Source organism: Ovis canadensis, chromosome 18, assembly GCF_042477335.2.
Source record: "Ovis canadensis isolate MfBH-ARS-UI-01 breed Bighorn chromosome 18, ARS-UI_OviCan_v2, whole genome shotgun sequence".
NCBI lineage: Eukaryota > Metazoa > Chordata > Mammalia > Artiodactyla > Bovidae > Ovis > Ovis canadensis.
In genome coordinates this window covers 48233282-48252832 of record NC_091262.1, presented here as the reverse complement: position 1 = coordinate 48252832, position 19551 = coordinate 48233282, and the positions used below count along the sequence as shown (strand labels likewise).

At 48.5% G+C, this 19551-nt stretch overlaps 1 protein-coding gene and 1 pseudogene across 1 annotated transcript; both read right to left on the bottom strand.

Annotated features, from left to right (window-relative positions):
• Positions 1–5464: 5464 nt before the first annotated feature.
• On the bottom strand, positions 5465–8384 carry LOC138423249 (mast cell protease 2-like). The gene is given in 6 exon segments (XM_069558917.1): positions 5465–5787; positions 6164–6418; positions 6664–6796; positions 7536–7551; positions 7554–7685; positions 8293–8384. Coding segments are annotated over 6 exon segments (738 nt in total). The 5' UTR covers positions 8351–8384; the 3' UTR covers positions 5465–5643.
• A 3723-nt stretch (positions 8385–12107) lies between these two features.
• LOC138423394 (mast cell protease 3-like) lies at positions 12108–14861 on the bottom strand (annotated as a pseudogene).
• Positions 14862–19551: the final 4690 nt, after the last annotated feature.

The window sequence follows — 19551 nt, the reverse complement described above, 5'->3', positions numbered from 1 at the left end:
CACAAAGAAAAAAGAGAAAAGAATCCAAATGTAACACTAAGGATAATCATCAAATCACAAGGGAAGAGAGCAAAAGAAGAAACAAAAAAAGAAGCATGAAAACAACTGAAAAACAATGAACAAAAAGGCAAAAAGTACACACCTATCAATAACTACTTTAAATATAAATGGACTAAATGAGCCAATTAAGAGGCATGCAATACCTACATGGATGCAGAAACAAGATTCATACATATGCTGCCTACAAGAGACTCACTTCAGATCTACAGATACTCACAGACTGAAAATAAGGGGATAGAAAACGTACTCCAAGCAAATGGAAACAAAATTAAAGCCAGGGTAGCAATACTTGTTTCAGACAAAATGTTGTACAACGAAGACTGTGACAAGAGACAAATAAGAACATGACATAACGATCAAGGGATCGATCCAAGTAGAAGATGTATCAATTTTAGCTATACACACAACCAACATAGGAGCACCGAAAAACATAAATATTAACAAGCATAAAGGGAGAAATTGATGGTAATGCAGTAAAAATATGGGGCTTTAACACCCCAATTACTTCAATGGATAGATCATTCAGATAAAAAATAAAAAAGAAAACAAAGGTCTGAAAGAACACATTAGACCAGATGGATACACACACCCACACACACACACACACACACACACACACACACACACACACATCTCCTTCTCCACGAAATTTGAAAGGGTCCTTGACCAGGAGACTGGGAGGTCATTACACGGACAGGAATTTTATCATCTGAGAAGCATACAGAGGAATCTTATCTCAAGTGTCTCAGCTAGTGGGATTCTTCAAGGATTTTACTGGTGTTATGTTTATTGGGCTAAAGTAGCCTTTCACTGACCATCACTAATAGGAATGGAAATACCAAGTCACCAAGATGTAACACAGGGAATCTCATCCTCCCTCGGCAATTAGCATCACCCACCTAACTTGCATAGTAAGTTTATCTGTCTGTCGATTGCTTTTCTACAAATGAAGGCCTCTAAAAATCAGAAGAGTCCAAGGTCATAGAGACAGAAGGAAACCTTCTGAGACAGAGTTAATAGGTGTAATAGTAGGAATGAGAGCCACCCCCTGTGGTCACTTCGTTGTCTCAGGAACCATGGATTCTGGCTAGGAGAGAAACAACACCCTATACTCACTGCTGGCTTAAAGCACATACCACATCCTGAAAGACAGCATCCCAATCTTGAAGGTGGTTGTCTTTCCACCATCTACATTACTAAGTCTTACACAATTCTCAGGCCAGCTGTTTCTGGGTGATATGGGACATGAACTCATGGCTTCAACGTTCTTTCACAGTAAAACATTTGTTGGCCAAAGGTCGTGTCATGTGGGATACAGAGACAGGAAATAAACCCTGCAAGACCACTTTGGTACCAACAGTAGCACGGTCATGGGCAGGGAAGGCAGAGCCGTTCCTGTTCCAAAGCACATTTCTGAAACAGACTAGCAAGGGCTTGACCTTTCAGGTCCATCATCCCCAGAGCTGGCCTGGCGGTTCTCTCCCCAGGTATATTGGGAACTGAATCTTCTTGTAGGTCTGGGGGGAAAAAGCGGTGGGAGAGGCCTTGGTCAGTAGAGGCATTTCACTGGAGGTCATTACAGATATTCTAACAATTGTATTCATTTATGTATTTATTTCTGGCTGTGCAGGGTCTCCATTGCTCCACGTGGGCGTTCTCTAGAGTGGCTCTTCTTCGCTCAGGTGTACAGGCCTCTCACTGTGGTGGCTATGCTTGCTGCAGAGCATAGGCTCCAGGCACACAGGCTTTGGTAGTTACAGCACGCGGGCTCGGTAGGTTTCCTGCATAGGTTACTTGTTCTGAATCACGCGGAATCTTCCCAGATCGAGGATCAAACTCATGCCCCCTGCATTAGCAGGCAGATTCTTATCCACTGAGCCACCAGGGAAGTCCAGGGATATTTTTATTTTGTTTTGTTTCTTATTTCCATTCCAAAGATCTTAAAGAAGGACTGTTTCCTGAAAAGTGGGGGATGGAGGACATTTCCACAGACCAGAACATTAAAGAAATCAGCATGTTTTAGGTGCTTACGCACCTTCATCTTATTGTGCCCAAGAGCAGACAGAACAGCTCACCAGGAATCTGTCTGAGCACTTGTCAGAGAACGGCTGCCATGGGAGCCCGGGGACTCGCTCTGTGTGGAGGGAGGTATCTGAGCAGAGGCTCCTGGTCTTGTCCAGGGATGGCAGGAAGTCATCAGTGGGCAGGGTTAGAAAACATGGAAGTCCTCTAGCTGGCCTGGCTCTTAGGGGACCTGGCTGAGCCCAGGCTCTGTCCTAACTCTGTGGGGCCTCCAGGCGCTCACTGTCCCTCCTGGGACTGTCTCCCTCATCTCTCAAAGGAGGACAAGTCGGCAACAAATATTCTTAAACTTTTCCAAACCACAGAACCATTTCCTCAAAGTAAATGTTATACTTGAGCTGAATATATATGTGGCTAGGCTCATGTTTTAAACAGTACGTTTTTGTTTCTTTGTTTTCCTTCTGTGCCATTTTCAATCAAGGAGCGGGGTCCCTAGTGAATCTTGGGATTTTTTCAGGTCCGAATCAGAAGCTGTGACATCACTGCTCTTCCTTTGTAAATGTGCCCCAGGTCACTAGGGGATTGTGTTGCTGTGTGATTTGTGCATAATCAGAGGGGAAAAGGCCTGCCTTTAGGGTAACCGTATCCCAGAGTGTTGACACATCCCCCAGAGAAGCACAGTGCTGTGTGTAGGGGTAGGGCAGCACCAGCCAAGGGCTGGAACTCAGGCTCAGCTCCCAGGCAGCTCAGCACCACAGTCAAGACACTGGAGGGATGGCAGATGGAAGCGTCTGGCGAGGGGAGACCAGGACAGGGAGATCTTGCCCAGCAAAACTCACATGCTCTCCAAACCAAGACCTTCCCCAGGATGAAAGTCTAGGTTGTCTCGGACCCTGTGGAGCAGCGACCCTGACGGCCTAAGAGCAGAGGTGCTTCTCCATTTGTACGGACCACGTGGGCCTCCAAGACTGCAGGCTTGTTTGCACAGCCAGGAGCTTGCAGCCTGACAGGGAGCCTGTTTCTGGCCCATCCAATGGATGAGTGTTTAGAATCAGATTCTAATTGCCTTTCAAATGGGTGTTCCTACCATTTTAGCGTGTGCAGTGACATTTCTACCTACTGTATTAAGAGTGGGCTTCCCTGGTAGCTCAGCTGGTATACAATCCACCTGCAATGTGGTGAGACTTGGGTTCGATCCCTGGGTTGGGAAGATCCCCTAGAGAAGGGAAAGCTACCCACTCCAATATTCTTGCCTGGAGAATTCCGTGGACGGAGGAGCCTGGCAGGCTACAGTTTATGGGTCCGCAAAGAGTCGGACACGACTGAGCGACTGAGTGACTAAGCACAGCACAGCACATTAAGGGTAAAAAAATAAGGCTGCCCTGTTCCTTCTCTTCCCTCCCTGCTGCCCTCTCCCCCAGGGGCCGAGTATGCTCCAGTGAGCAGAGCAGAGATTTGCTTCATGGCTGGAAAAAAAAATGACTGATGTTCTAGAGTTGCATGTAATAACACTCCTACTCAGGCTGGATGAGAACGAGGGGCTGGATGAGAACAAGGGGCTTCTCAGGAGACCCAGCCCTGCTCTGGGCCAGCTCCACTGGCTGTGGGGGTTAAAGATCAGCTCAGGTAGCCCCCCTCCCCAGTAGGAGGGTCTCTGTCCTGGAGATGCAGCCCCAGGCTGTGCTCTTGGTGTCGGGGACCCATGGTGTGACCCACTCCTCCCTGCCATGTACCCAGAGCAAGGATCTAAGGAGCGCACCCTGAACCCCAGGACCAGAGAGGTTCATCTTTTCCCCTGATGGTGCTCAGCTTCAGCCCTGGCAGGAGGGCCGGCCCTGGAAGACAGGTGTGGGTAGGCCGACCTGGGTGACAGCTTTGCATGGGGTTCAGGAGAAAAGATGGTGGGAGGGGGGAGAGGAGGAACAGAAAACAGCACAATCCTGTCATTGCCTTTCTAAACACACACACAGTGAGCATTTGTGAATAGGAGTCAGTGAATAAATAAGCAACCAGCCCTTCGAGCCCAGCTGAGACACAGTTACTGAGCTGCAGGCACCCCAATCCTGCAGTGCGATTCTGGATCAGCCCCAGGGAGGATGGTCTGGCTCCTGCAGTCACAGGCTTTTCATGGTTTTCTTCATCCAGGGCAGGAGACTTGAGACTTTGGTGCAGAACCCTGGAGGTGACACATTATTTTGTCCATTGAAGACAATGCCCGGGGGCTACGTTGTCACACCCCAGAGTCCCCCTGGGGACACGAAAGGGGAAAGACTGAGCCAGCTCGACTCCTGGTCCTGCCCCCCCATCGTAAGACCCCTCTGGGCGATGGCAGCCTTCCAGGGCCTCCATCGGAGCACAGGGCAGGACGCTGTCAGTGCTTCACTGCACCCAGGTGGCAGCTCCATCTCCTCTCCCAGGTCCCTCATCTACTCCACAGGGAGACATTGCAGGACTGTTGACTCCGGGCTGGTCTCCAAGGACACAGAAGCAGGGGTTCAGGCTGACACTCAGCATGAAGGACGAGGCTATTACCCAGTTCAGGTGTGCTCCACAATGCAGGTCATTACACAGAACCCAGGGGGCAGGCTCCATCCTGCACATCAAGGCTCTTCCACTCCTGGGCGAGATTATAGAGTTAGTGCCCCCCTGTCCTCACAGGACTGACCCTCTCCCTCTGTGTTGCCCAAGTGCTGGGCGTTGTGGAGGTCATACCGGCTAGAGTGGTTGGGAGCAGTCGTTTGTGGCTGTGGTTCGTGCAGGACTTGTGATGCTGTCCCTCCTCTTATCAGCCCCACGTATTCCTTTTGCAGAAGTCAGTGACACAAGATCTCTGCATCGCACATCAAAGCTGCACAGATGGTAGATCTTCTCTTATCGAGGTGGACAGTGAGGAGGGCCCAGTGTGAACCAAACGCTGAAGGTGATTCCTGCCCAGCTCCTTCACAAAGCCCTGCCTAACCCCTCCCCACCCCACCCCCACCTCCGCCACCATAACATATTCCTTGGAGGACATTTAGAAAAGCCCAGAGACATCTTTGATTCAGAACTTGGAGGAGAAGGGAATGTTGATACTGGTACCTAATGGGGAGAGGCCAGGGATGCTGTAAACACCCTGCAACTCAGCATGTTCCTAGTGATTCAGAAGAGCCCTAAAGATGGCTCAGAGTTAATGATGACAGGAGGGGAGGATCTGCTCTACTTTCTTCTTTAAGGTGGACATAGGTGTCCTGCCACTCCAGGGAACCCCTTTCTCTTCTCTCTCTCCCTATTGTTCTTCACTGTATCCTCTCTGTCTCTCACACACACACACCACACTCCCCCCTTTCAGGGCTTCTGGAATGCCTGATGCTGGGAGAAGAGAGAGGAGACACACACTCAGGTCTGGAAGCCGGGTGTTCACTGAGATTTATTGGGAATTCTATGATCTGAAGCAGCCTTCCTGAGGATTAGGGACATGACAGGGCTTTAAGAGGAAAACCAGAGGCAGATCCACGGTGAGTGGCACCAAGAACCTGCCGGAGTCCTGCTCTGGTTTCCCCTCAAGCTGGCCCAGGTTCCAGGTTAATTCTCTTTCAGGACCTCATGGATCCAGGGCCGGTAAGGGGAGATCCGGGTGAAGACGGTGGGGGGCTTTGCACTGGACAGTCCATAGGAGACAATGCCCTGGGCCACCCCAGCACACAGAAGAGGGCCCCCTGAGTCTCCCTGTGGAAAGAGAAGGAAAGGGAGAGAAGGTGAGCCGGGAAACCACCCCCTCCTCCCCGTGGTCCCAACTCTGAGTTGGTCGCACCTGTTATCAGGCTCAGGAACACGGGCTCCTCATGAGATGATACGTCTCTGATGCTGTTCTCTTTCCTTCTTGGCACCCCCTGACCCTGGGAGGCACCCCTTGACCCTGAGCAGACCCTGGTCAGAGACCCCACGGGGCAAAGGGAGGATGATCCGAAGAGGGACAGTCCCAGATCCTTAGACCTGAGGTCTCACACTTTGTCACTGGCTGACACTCCTAACTCCGTCTCCTTCCAAAGGTGTCTGCACCCTGGACAGTGATTTGTGGGGAAGACCGTAGTCTGAGAATCACCTTAAATGCAGATTTTGTGCTCTGGGGATTGCCCACACACAGCTGGAGATTGTGGTCAAAAGCAGGGAAGTGGTGGCAGGCCCGGGGCTCCATGAGTCTCAGCTTCACCTCTTGCAGAGTGCTGGAGGCTGGTTCCTTCACACCTGTTCTTCCCCAGCCAGCCACCTGGCACATTCTCCCGGGACGGATGAAGGTGACATGGGGTGGAAGGGGGAGTGTCCCCACGGCCAGGGTCAGGTTGGCTTTCTCCTTCAGCTGTGAAGGAAATGAGGGCTGTCAGTGATGGAAATGGGCTTGGGGACAGGTGGAGGCAACAAGAGAGGGACAGGGCAGCTGCTCCACATGAGAGCCTCTCCAGAGGCTGAGCTGAGGGGTGCTGGTGAGAGGCAGGATGGGAAAATGTGAGGGTAATAGGACCTGAAGGAGAAGCCCTGGAGAACAGAGAGCGGGGAAGGAAGCCTGGAGAACAGGGAGTGGAGAAGAGGAAGAAGAATTTGCACCTTCAGTAACATGATGTCATGGAGACCAACAGGGTCATATTTTGGGTAAGGAAACTGTTTTATGACCTCAAGCCTCTGCCATGTGTCTTCTTTCTTTTGTATGTTATGGGCACCGAGGGTGACTGTTACAGACCTATGTGAGGGAGAAGGCCAAGGTGAAACACTGATGGTGGGGCGTCTGCTGAGATATGCCCACTCTGAGAAAGGGTGTGCAGTCTCTCACAGGGTCAGCGATCTCTTCCCACCTCCCTCTTTTGAACTACTCATGTATGGGAGGGGCTCAGGCTTTATTCAGGGAAGAGCTTTCTCAGGGACAGAGATAATTTCCAGGATCTTCCGGACGACAGGGAGTGAGTAGGCTCTGAAGGACCCAGGGCACAGGGTAGGTACTTCCTAATCAAGGTGCCGTAATGAGGGCCTCCTCCCTGAGGGCAGAGGTGTCCGAGGAAAGGGGGGAGTGGTGGGGTCTCAGGTGGACCCTGTTCTCTGTCTCCCTTGGAAAGGGTGGGCTCAGGTCCCCAGGAACTAAAGGCCAGTGTCCTTGAAAAGGGCATGGAGGAAGTGGTCGAGAACTGGGTGGGCCCCTGAAGAGTGGGTCCACAACCTTTGTGTCGGGGTTGGGGAGGGGGAGCTGCTTTTAGAAGAGGGGCACTGGGATGAGGTCCCCTTTCCTCTGAGGGGAGCTGAGCTCACAGTGACTGAGGGTCAGGACAGCCGTTCCACTCTGAGAATGATTTCCTTAAGGCCAAGTATTGTCTCTCCCTAAAGAGACCCAGGCCTCGGAGCTCCCCTCAGACCCCGAGGAGCTGTTCCTGGTTGTTCCCCTGGATGCTCACCTCCCACTTGGAGATAAACAGGACCCACTGTCTCACCTTCCTGCACAGTGCGAGCCATCAGCACAAAGTCCCTTCTTATCAGGAAACCACCACAAGCCACCTGCTTCTCCCACGAGGTGACAATTTCCATGTAGGCCATGTAGGGGCAGGGGTGTGGCTTGCTCTCCGTGCCCCCGATGATCTGCCCTGGAACACAGAACCCCAGGGTCTGAACACAGAGCGTGCACCGGCTGGCTTCAAGTTGGCACAGGCGTCTCTGGAATCCGCACTCGCCCCGAGTTCTGCCCTCTTCCTCTCGGGGGGCTCTGGTGTCTGCTGCCTCTGCTCCAGGCACAGCAGCCAAGCTGGCCTCGGACGCCTCGCAGTCACACTCACCTGTTTCCCACCACTCCCATTCTGCCCTCACTCAACATTCCTTGTCCCCGTGCATGACCAGCTCTCCAGGTTCCTGTCTCCACCATCTCCATATCCCAGGTTGCTCAGAGATCAGCCAAGTTGCAAGGCCACAAGGTGAACGGAACACAGGACTTTCAGCTCAGTGTCACACATTCCATGCAGAGGAGACCACCCCTGGGGCCCCTGCTCTGGCCTTTCCCTCAATCAACATGGGCTCCTTGTTCCTGGGAGCGCCATGGGCTGCAGAGAGAGGGTGTGCACAGCCCAAGGGGAAACTTCACTCTGGGGTGTTGGGGAGAAAGCCTGGGGTTCTGTTTAAGGGTCAGCAATCTTCCGAGTAAATCTTGTTTTAGGGGTTGATCCTGAAGTTTCCAGAAGGAGTGGCCGGGCAATTCACCAGCCTGGGCTCTGCAGCAGAGGAGGAGGAGCACCAGCGGGAGAGGAGGACGATGCATCTTCTCAGAGAGGCTGCCCAGGGCACATGCTGCCTCTGTTTTCTAGTCTTGGGTTTTTCACTCCCAACAAGTGAGGGCAGGGCCAGGCTGGTAACCACAGGAAGTGACTGGTCATGTTCTCTTCTCTCATACTGTGCCTGCGTCTTTCTAATCAGAATTTCCCCTAGAGATGCCCTCTGTTTTGTGGGAGGTGAAGCCGAGGCCTGAACCTCCAAGTTTTGGCCTCAGGGATGAGCTCTCCAGTGTGGTCCCTCATTGGTGTGCAGGTGGAGGGCTCATGTCCTTCCCAGGCACGGCAGCTGATTAAGGCCCATCAGAGACATGGGTGGGGGAGAGTCTTTACACTGAGAATTCAGAAACATATGCACGTTTAAGACAGTGACCACAGTAGGAAATACATTTGCAAAAAGACCCAACGCATATACCACAGGTATGTGTGAGTACAAAGGCACAAACCTACAAACATACAAATGAATCCAAAGTTGCAGGAAACAATACTCATCCTTAATCACGTGCAATGCAGTCTAAGCTGCCACTCCTTTGCATCCCATCTTATTCCACTCAGATTAAAATGCAAGCTACACCCCACTTCAAGCATCGTTACTGGCAATTTGAAAAACATTAGTCTGCATCTCTCTCTCCCTCCTAACCAAGGGTTCATAGGCAGAAGACCGTGATCAGAGAATATTAGGTAGGGGAAGAGACCATACTCTAAGGTTGGGCTTTACATACATTATCATAAGAGCAAATGGGATTGGAATTAGGACTTTAAAGAGCTCATGAATATCAATTCTTGTCACTCTCTTAGATGTATTGTTACTTTTATAACAATCCTGTGAAGTAGGTAGAGTTATCTCTATTTTATGAATCTTGCTATCAAAGCTTATGCCTCAGAATTAGACTTCCCTCATTTCATACAAAGGGCCCTTCTGTACCATCAAAGGCAGGGAAATCTAGTCCTGCTAATGGGAATGTCAATGTTGTTCCAGGGGTGCTGGGGTTCCTAATCTTACATGAGGAATCAAGCTAATTTGATTGGAATAGAATATATACAGATGTCAGGATCCAGGCAAGAATACTGGAGTGGGTTGCCATTTCCTTCTCCAGGGTTTCCCATCACAACCTTGGGAATTACCATTAGCATTGTTTTCAGTTCAGTTCAGTTCAGTTCAGTTCAGTTGCTCAGTCATGTCCAACTCTTTGCGACCCCATGAATCACAGCACACCAGGCCTCCCTGTTCATCAGCAACTCCCGGAGTTCACTCAGATTCACGTCCACTGAGTCAGTGATGCCATCCAGCCATCTCATCCTCTGTCATCCCCTTCTCCTCCTGCCCCCAATCCCTCTTAGCATCAGAGTCTTTTCCAGTGAGTCAACTCTTCACATGAGGTGGCCAAAGTACTGGTGCTTCAGCTTTAGCATCATTCCTTCCAAAGAAATCCCAGGGCTGATCTCCTTCAGAAGGGACTGGTTGGATCTCCTTGCAGTCCAAGGGACTCTCAAGAGTCTTCTCCAATACCACAGTTCAAAAGCAACAATATTTCGGTGCTCAGCTTTCTTCACAGTCCAACTCTCACATCCATACATGACCACAGGAAAAACCATAGCCTTGACTAGACGGACCTTAGTCGGCAAAGGAATGTCTCTGCTTTTGAATATGCTATCTAGGTTGGTCATAACTTTTCTTCCAAGGAGTATGCGTCTTTTAATTTCATGGCTGCAGTCACCATCTGCAGTGATTTTGGAGCCCAAAAAAATAAAATCTGACACTGTTTCCACTGTTTCCCCATCTATTTCCCATGAAGTAATGGGATCAGATCTTCATTTTCTGAATGTTGAGCTTTAAGCCAACTTTTTCACTCTCCACTTTCACTTTCATCAAGAGGCTTTTTAGTTCCTCTTCACATTGGATCAGATGGTAGAAGTGTCTGCCTACAATGCAGGAGACCTGGGTTCGATCCCTGGGTTGGGAAGATCCCCTGGAGAAGGAAATGTCAACCCACTCCAGTATTCTTGCCTGGAAAATTCCATGGACAGAGGAGCCTGGTAGGCTACAGTCTATGGGGTCGAAAAGAGTCGGACATGACTGAGCAACTTTACTTAAATTTCTGTCATAAGGGTGGTATCATCTGCATATCTGAGGTTATTGATATTTCTCTAAGCAATCTTGATTCCAGCTTGATTTCTTCCAGTCCAGCATTTCTCATGATGTACTCTGCATATAAGTTAAATAAGCAGGGTGACAATAGACAGCCTAGATGTACTCCTTTTCTTAATTGGAACCAGTCTGTTGTTCCATGTCCTGTTCTAACTGTTACCTCCTGACCTGCATACAGATTTCTCAAGAGGCAGGTCAGGTGGTCTGGTATTCCCATCTCTCTCAGAATTTTCCACAGTTTATTGTGATGCACACAGTCAAAGGCTTTGGCATAGTCAATAAATAACAAAGAAATGTTTTTCTGGAACTCTCTTGCTTTTTCCATGATCCAGTGAATGTTGGCAATTTGACCCCAACCCTCTCACCAGTATGAGGACAGAAGAAAGAGGAATGAAGGACGTCATGAGGAGTTCTATGCAACCCAATCCCAGGTGAACTGAAGGAACGACATCTTATGAATCAACAGAAAAAGAACAAAAGGAAATATGTTTAAGCATTAAGGATGATCTGAGGATGATGAAATTCTGCACTTCTTTTAACCCTCTTATTTGTATGTTCTGTATTTAACTATGATGTCTGTTGCTTTTCCATCCAAAATGCATTATGCCACAGTCAAACCTCACTCACCATGCAAATGTTCAGCAAACCACTCCCCTGCAGCCTAGTCTTCCCTAAACTGCATGTTTTAAAAATTAGCAACTTTCCCAAATACATCCATAGATATAAAATTCAGAGATTATTGATAAATAGGAGGAAAAATTGAGTCAATAACCTATAGGTTATAAGAAACCTTTGAAACATTAGGATACCCCTGAATCCAAAACTTTTTATTGCAATGACTTTCCTTTAGAGATAAGTATATTTACATACACACAGACATGGCAATAATGGAGTTGGGGAGAGGCTGGCTCAGCCCAAGATGGAAGAGCTCCCTCAAGGTCACTTGGGGCTGAAGGAGGATGTGCTGTCAAGACACCAGAGGCTTCACAGGGCCCTAGTGGTCAGGACTCCAAGCCAGGCCTGCAACAGACACTCAAGCGGGGCCTGGAAGACTGAAGCCCTCCTGAAACTTTCTCAGGCTTCTCACCTCTGTCTGTTCTGATTTGGGGAGGGACTGCATTCAGTGAGCCACACCTTTGTAAACCTCCTCCATTTCTGTTAGGATGGACAAGTGCCACCCTGAACCCCAGAGCTTCTCAGGTGGCCCTCCTTCCAAATCTGGATTCTCTTCTGTTGCCCTCTGAGCAATGGGATGGGGGATGGGAGAGTAGGTGTGGATGAGGAAGAGGCATATGGATGAGACACAAGGTCATTGACAAGAGGGTCCTGTGTTCCGGAGGAGGGGTCTCCCATCTCTGCAGGTGGAGCTGGCACTGGCAACATGTGACTGGAGGGAGCTGGCTGTCAGTGCAGCAGGAGTTTTTATTTCAGAGATGGAAGGTGGGGGTGGGGTGCAGTGTATGTGCTGAAGGAGGAAGATCAGATGTGAATAGATGGTTGCCTGGCAGACTAGGTGCCTAACAAATGTGTTTAGGTAAACAAAAGAGGAATCCGTGATTTCTGCTCAAGAGATGAGAGTTTATTAAATTCCAGGCAGCTTTCCCTCACCCACTTTGCCCAGTGCACCCATTCCAGGGAAGATGGAGGGGTCCATCCCAGGGGCACCTCAGGCTGATCCCCGCCATTTGTACTGGCTCATTGTTGTTTGGATCCAGGACAGAAACCTGGAGATTCTCATGTAGACACATGGAGTTCTCCCATGCTCTTCTCCACAGAACACAATGCCCTGGACAACACCATTACACATCAGCAGGCCCCTGGAGTCACCCTGTGGGCAGAGAGAGCAAGGGCTGGGCTCACCTTTTTCAGTTATTCTCGCCGCTGATGCCCAGGATGGTCTCTGTGAGGGGCCTGGGCTGACATCAGGGCCTTTGTTGATCCTGAGGTTTCATCCAGGCATTAACAAACCTGCTGCTCCTCCCACACGAAGCCTGTGCCCATATACGACTTTGGGGAATTGTTCACCCCCAGGGACACAGGAAAGAGATCAGAGAGGAGGACAGGCCGGGGACACAGGCATGGGGTTCACTCCCACTACCCCCATTCTCCCAGCTCACCTGGCCCAATGCTAAAGTCCAGCCCTAGCAGCCAGGAAATCAGCCTGAAGGGGTGAGTGGTGTTGGCAGGGAATGATGTAGCTTTTGACTCGAGGTATGGAACTACATGTTTATTTCAAGCATCACGTCTTCTTTCATACTTTCTCAAAAGGATTAGGTCAGAGGTTTTACATTTTCAGCTCCCCCTCACCCAGATTTATTATCTCCTTGTTGCCCTTCAAACAGAGTTCCTGTTTCAGCAATTCTCTCAGAATCGTGTTTACTTGTGATTACATTATAACTCATGCTAATGTCTGGGCTGCCTACCACATTCCTCAGTTTATCTCTTATCTTTCTAAATCCTGCTTGCCCCTAGTATCCTAAGCTCACTGTCTCCTAAAAAGGCTTCTAGCTATTCTTAATTATTCCTAAACCCTAAACTCAGCAAACTTCTTTTGCCAAAAACATCTCCCTCACAAACAGGTCTCAGATAACAATCCTTCCCATGGCCTCAAGTTGCAGCCTACGTGCTCATCCTGGGACATTCTTTGTAAAAATCCTTGAACAAATGTCAGTGGTTACTTTATAGATTATTTTCTGGGTATCATTGCAGAAGGCTTTGTGCTTTCTCATGCTTCTCTCAAGAACAATAAGCACCTTAACATTCTTTCCAGCTAACTCAACCGAAGAGAGGAAGGAACAAGTCAGAATCACAAGAGCTAACTCCTTCATCCCGGGTCTGTGCCTGCGGGACGAGGAGAGGGGGTTGGGAGCCATGCCTCCATTTTGTCAGTAATGCCTAATGCGGCTCCTGATAACCCAAGGTTTTGCATGGACAACACTGAGGATCTCACCAAGAAAGAATTCTTCCTCTTGTTTGGATCTCCAGCATAGCAAATGATGCATTTCTCCTTCCTTTGGACTTTAAGATCTACATCCTATAGTGTGTCTGCACAGGGCATACCTACCCGGAATTGCCCCCAGCCAGCCACATTGCATATTATACCTGCTTCACCTTCTGCCAGCTTCTGGGCAGATTGATGGGGCTCACTGCATCTGTCAAATCAGCCTTAATCAGCTGAAGAAGAGGAAAGGCATTCTCACCTACTGATGGCCCACAGAGACTGCAGGACAGTCATGGGGTTGCCTTCTTCTCAGTGCTCGAACCACGGAAGGGGTCATACAGGAGGAAGGGAAGGAATGAGGTCATGGGGGATGCAGAACCCTGGAAGGAAAGTGTCCCAGAACCAGTGCAGCCATGCATCCCCTCTGCAGTAACATGATATCATTGACCCAAGTCTTACCATTACAGTCTGGGTGGCGGATGGCTCTTCTCATGGGGCTGACCTGCGGGATCCTCTCTGTTCTGTGATGTTGTGGGCCCCCAGGTGACATTGATTAAGCTGCACAGAGAGCAGAGAGGGAGCAGATGTCACAAGAGATACAGTCCAAAGGCTGGGAGAAAAGAACACAGCTTGGGACAGGGTGGGACTGGAGGGGAGAGAATTCTAGGCAATGGGCCCTGGAGCTGAGCATCTCTGAGCTGTCTGTTTCTAGCAGCACAGTCAGGGAGGACTTCCTGGAGTCCACGAGGGTGTTCAGTCATGCAGCATCTTGACAGTCACAGAAGGAAACGTGAATTTCTCACATGTATACTCCAGGGTCCAGGGCATAACCTTGGCTTCCTCCCATTCCAGGTATGATCAGTTGCTTCTTTTAATGTGCCACTGGCATTCACTTCTCCCTCTCTCCCCAAAGCTCACCTGGACTTTTGAAGAGCTTCCTATGTCCCCTGCAAGCGGTCAACAGAGGGTGGGGCCTCGGGCACTGCTCCTCACCTTCCCAAGTAGTGAGCTGCTGTCAGCAAAATGTCCTCACACACGAGGAAACCCCCACAGCTGAAAATGTCCTCTGAAACCTGATATTCAACAAATGCCATATAGGGAATTGAAGTGAGGCTTGGCCTCATGCCCCCGATGATTTTCCCTGAAAGAAAGATAACAGACTGCCTGCTGTGCTCACGGAGGCAAAGGCTGGAGAGGGGAGATGGGACCAAGGTTGGTGGTCTTTGAGAAAATTCGACCTGAGTTCAGAAATTTCCTTACATGAACCAGGGCCAGAGTGTGCATGAGTGTAACATCTAAGCAGGTCTGTGCCGTGTGGGGTGGGTCTGGGCCTCTGAGGATGGGACCATCACTCACCTGCCTCCCCAGTGGGGAACACAGAAAGGGCTGCCAGGAGCAAAAACAGGACCATCTCTCCAGGAAGGCTGATAAGATCTGAACAGCTGCTGCTTCTGTCTGATCTTTTAACCCTGAGTGTCTCCTCTGTTGTGGCCGTTATTACAGCAGGCTTCTCAGAAAGGGTCACATCACTGTTTGATCTGGGCCTCAGGATGATAGATCAAAGAATGTCTTCATTGCTGTGGTTCTCTTTAGATCATCACAGAGATTGTGTCTTGGACCTCTTTGGGTGAGACTGTGGGAAACACTGAAGATAAGCTCTATTGCTTCTGGTGGAGGAGAGCTTACCATCATGATCAGATAAGAACAGTGAGATTAAGGGTGTGGGCTGGCCAGAATGGTGTGAAAGTGATGCTGAAGAGGGCTTATTCCAGTTACCAAAGTACTGAGTGGTTTAAAATAACACCAAAATTGCTTGACCCATGAATCTGTAATTTGCTCATGGTACAATGTGAACAGCACCCATCTGCTCCCACTGGTGTCAGGGAAACTTGAAGCCCAGAAGCTGAATCACTTGAAGGCTCCCTCACACATGCCCAGTGGTTGCTGCTGGCTGTCCTTTGGGCACATTGGTTTCTTGTCACGAGGGTCCCTTATGTTGTTGCACCTGGCAGCCCTTTCTCTGTTCCCCACTGGGGAGGCAGGTGAGTGATGGTCCCATCCTCACGAGGGCCCCGTATGAGACTAGCAAAACCTAGATGACAAACCCAGTGATGACAATATGGGAGGAGAATATTTCGGGTTAATGTTATTCCGGTATTGATGTAATCCAATCAGTCCATAAGCAAAAGTATTAGATCATTTCTAATTTGGGTTTTTCTGAGGATGAGTGGCTTTCATTCAAAACACAATTGCTGTAACACAACACATTGATGAAAGAAGAAACACCAATAATAATTCAACTGAATGGGGAAAAGGCATCGACTAGAACTCACTATCCTTCGTTTAAAAAATTTCTTTAAAAAATAGGAGCAGAAACAAGGGTCTTCATTCTGATAGATGATCCCTGCAAAAATCCCACACCAATCAACATACTTACTGATGAAATGTTCTATGTTTTCATCAAGAGCAAAACAATACAAGGTCACACAGACAGCCATAATCATCATTTCTCTTCAATAATATACTAGAGATTTTAGTCACTACAGTTAAGCAGGCAGTAGAAGTAAAAGGTATAAGACAGGGAAAGAGGAAATACAACTGTGGATATTCAAGATATAATGTACAACAACAATAGCCAGGAACCCGCAGATCAATTATTATAATTAGTAATTGTCAAATTTTCTGGGCACAGAGTCAACTCAAATATTAATCATCTCTTTATCTATACAATAATAGTTAGAAAATGAAATTTTAAAAAAAACATTAAAATCATGGAAATGGTCAAATAACTAAGTATAAATCATAAAGATATTCCACATTCATGTTTGGAAGAGAAAATACTTTTAAGGTATTCATTCTCCAAAAAGTGATCTACAAATTCATTGCACTCAGGAAGTATTTCACAGGACTTTATTGGTTCTAAATAGATGTGGAAAACCAGTAGCCAACATTGGAAAAGACAGGCTTAAAGAATGAGAATAAGATAGGAGCTCTTGCTTTAGCAAATGAAGTCATAGTAATGAAGATAGTGTGGTACTGATGGTGCCATAGAGACATAGATCACAAGATAGAGACCCCGCACACATTGAGACATTCTACACAAATATAGAACCCTTGGTGTATGATGGAGTTTTATGGCAGAGAGTGGTGAGAAACTGTTTTTTCCCCCTCCTAAATAAGTGGTGCTCAGGAAAATAAATGTCTCTGTGGTGTCTTTAAGGACACATCTTTCTACATGGAAAAAAGCACTTGACCCTGCTGCACCCTCTCCTGCTTCTTGATGCTGTGGGCCCCCAGGGTGATGCTGATTGAGCTGCACAGAGAACAGAGTAGAGGTATGAGGAGCATGGAGTCCCAGGAGATACAGCCCAGGAGCTGTGACGGTCCGGCAACTTCAGGGCAGGGCTGGAGCTGAGGGGAAATTGAGGTGACAGACAGCCCTGGGGGAGTGACACTGTGTCTTGTGCTTTTCAATGACATGAGTGCAGGGCTTCTGGGAGCTTTCTCAGGAATATTGTGAAATTAAGTGCTGCACTCAATATGCCAGAAAATTTGGAAAACTCAGTAGTGGCCACAGGACTGGAAAAGGTCCATTTTCATTCCAATCCCAAAGAAAGGCAATGCAAAAGAATGTTCAAACTACCGCACAATTGCACTCATCTCACATGCTAGTAAAGTAATGCTCAAAAGTCTACAAGCCAGGCTTCAGCAATACGTGAACTGTGAACTCCCTGATGTTCAAGCTGGTTTTAGAAAAGGCAGAGGAACCAGAGATCAAATTGCCAACATCCGCTGGATCATGGAAAAAGCAAGAGAGTTCCAGAAAAACAGCTATTTCTGCTTTATTGGCTACGCCAAAGCCTTTGACTGTGTGGATCACAAAAAACTGTGGATAATTCTGAAAGAGATGGGAATACCAGACCACCTAACCTGCCTCTTGAGAAATCTGTATGCAGGTCAGGAAGCAACAGTTAGAACTGGACATGGAACAACAGACGGGTTCCAAATAGGAAAAGGAGGATGTCAAGGCTGTATATTGTCACCCTGCTTACTTAACTTATATGCAGAGTACATCATGAAAAATGCTGGACTGGAAGAAACACAAGCTGGAATCAAGATTGGCGGGAGAAATATCAATAACCTCAGATATGCAGATGACACCACCCTTATGGCAGAAAGTGAAGAGGAACTAAAAAGCCTCTTGATGAAAGTGAAAGAGGAGAGTGAAAAAGTTGGCTTAAAGCTCAACATTCAGAAAATGAAGATCATGGCATTCAGTCCCATCACTTCATGGGAAACAGATGGGGAAACAGTGGAAACAGTGTCAGACTTTATTTTGGGGGGCTCCAAAATCACTGCAGGTGGTGACTGCAGCCATGAAATTAAAAGACGCTTATTCCTTGGAAGGAAAGTTATGACCAACCTAGATAGCATATTCAAAAGCAGAGACATTACTTTGCCAACAAAGGTCCGTCTAGCCAAGGCTATGGTTTTTCCTGTGGTCATGTATGGATGTGAGAGTTGGACTGTGAAAAAGGCTGAGCGCCAAAGAATTGAGGCTTTTGAACTGTGGTGTTGGAGAAGAATCTTGAGAGTCCCTTGGACTGCAAGGAGATCCAACCAGTCCATTCTGAAGGAGATCAGCCCTGGGGTTTCATTGGAGGGAATGATGCCAAAGCTGAAACTCCAGTACTTTGGCCACATCATGTGAAGAGTTGACTCACTGGAAAAGACTCTGATGCTGGGAAGGATTGGGAGCAGTAGGAGAAGGGGACGACCGAGGATGAGATGGCTGGATGGCATCACGGACTCGATGGACGTGAGTCTGAGTGAACTCCAGGAGATGGTGATGAACACGGAGGCCTGGTGTGCTGATTCATGGGGTTGCAAAGAGTCAGACACAACTGAGCGACTGAACTGAACTGAACTGAATGTGAGTTTGCATGAGGAACTTATAGAGGTGAGTTTTCTAAAATCCTCATGTCCTAGGGCATAACACATCCCAGGATCTCAGATAATGTTCTTTGGCTGCACAAGTGGCCTCCCATTACCTTTTGGCGGAGGTTGTTGGGGTTTCAGGTCACAGGGGTGGGTGGAGGGCACTGCCACAGTGGAGTAGCTAAGGGCCTGAGAGGAAGGTGAGGTGGGGCAGAAAATGAGCTGCTTGGGGCCTGGGAAAGGTCCAAGACACATGGAGACCTTTGGGTGCTGTCATCTAGCACCTTCAATCAATCTCACACCTGGCTCCTATGCTGGACAGGAGTGAGGGGTGGAAGGCACTGGTTCATAAGCCAGGTCCACTGACAACTCCTGTACTGTGGTTGGTGTGTCTGAGTTGTCTTTTCCTGATGGTGTGAGGGATTTTACTTACTTGTGTTTTGTAGCTTCACATCCTCTACCAAATGCACAACTCATTCCTCTGGTGGTGAGAGACAGCCTGAGACCCATGAAAGATCTTAGTGAAAATCTCCCTGCTTGCCTGCCACCTCTCCTTGCTGAGTCTCTATGTGGCATCAAACTTGTGTTCTTGGTTGGGATGGGACCTGGTTCAGAAATTAGAGCTGTGCAGAAAGGTCGGGACTGCGGGAGGCTTGGTGAGATGGGCTACACCCTCAGGAATGGGTAGTCACTCACCAGTCCCAGCGCAAGAGGCAGAAAAAAGGCCATCAGGAGTAGAAGTGGCAGCATCTTCCTGAAGGTCTGTCCAGGTCACAGCTGCTGGGGTTTCTTCCTTCCAGACACAAAGCACAGGGGAAGGAAGGAAGGGAGGCTCAGTGTCCCCACAAACCTCCCAGCGGTGCACTCCCCCCAGCTGGGTGTCAGCATTCTACAGACGACCACCTTCTCTGCCCTGGATTGGGAGAGAATGACACCATCACCACACTCGCACACAAAGACTCACCAGAAGGAATAACAAAGTGAAGCCTGTGGTGCAGCCAGCATTATCTAGTCCAAACTTGTACTTCTTGCCAAGCAACAGTACAATAAATCACGGGATGAGTTGTTGAAACAAGGAATAGCAACTTTATTCAGAAAGCTAGCAGACCAAGAAGATGATGGACTCGTGTTTCAAAGAACCACCTAACCTGAGTTAGAATTCA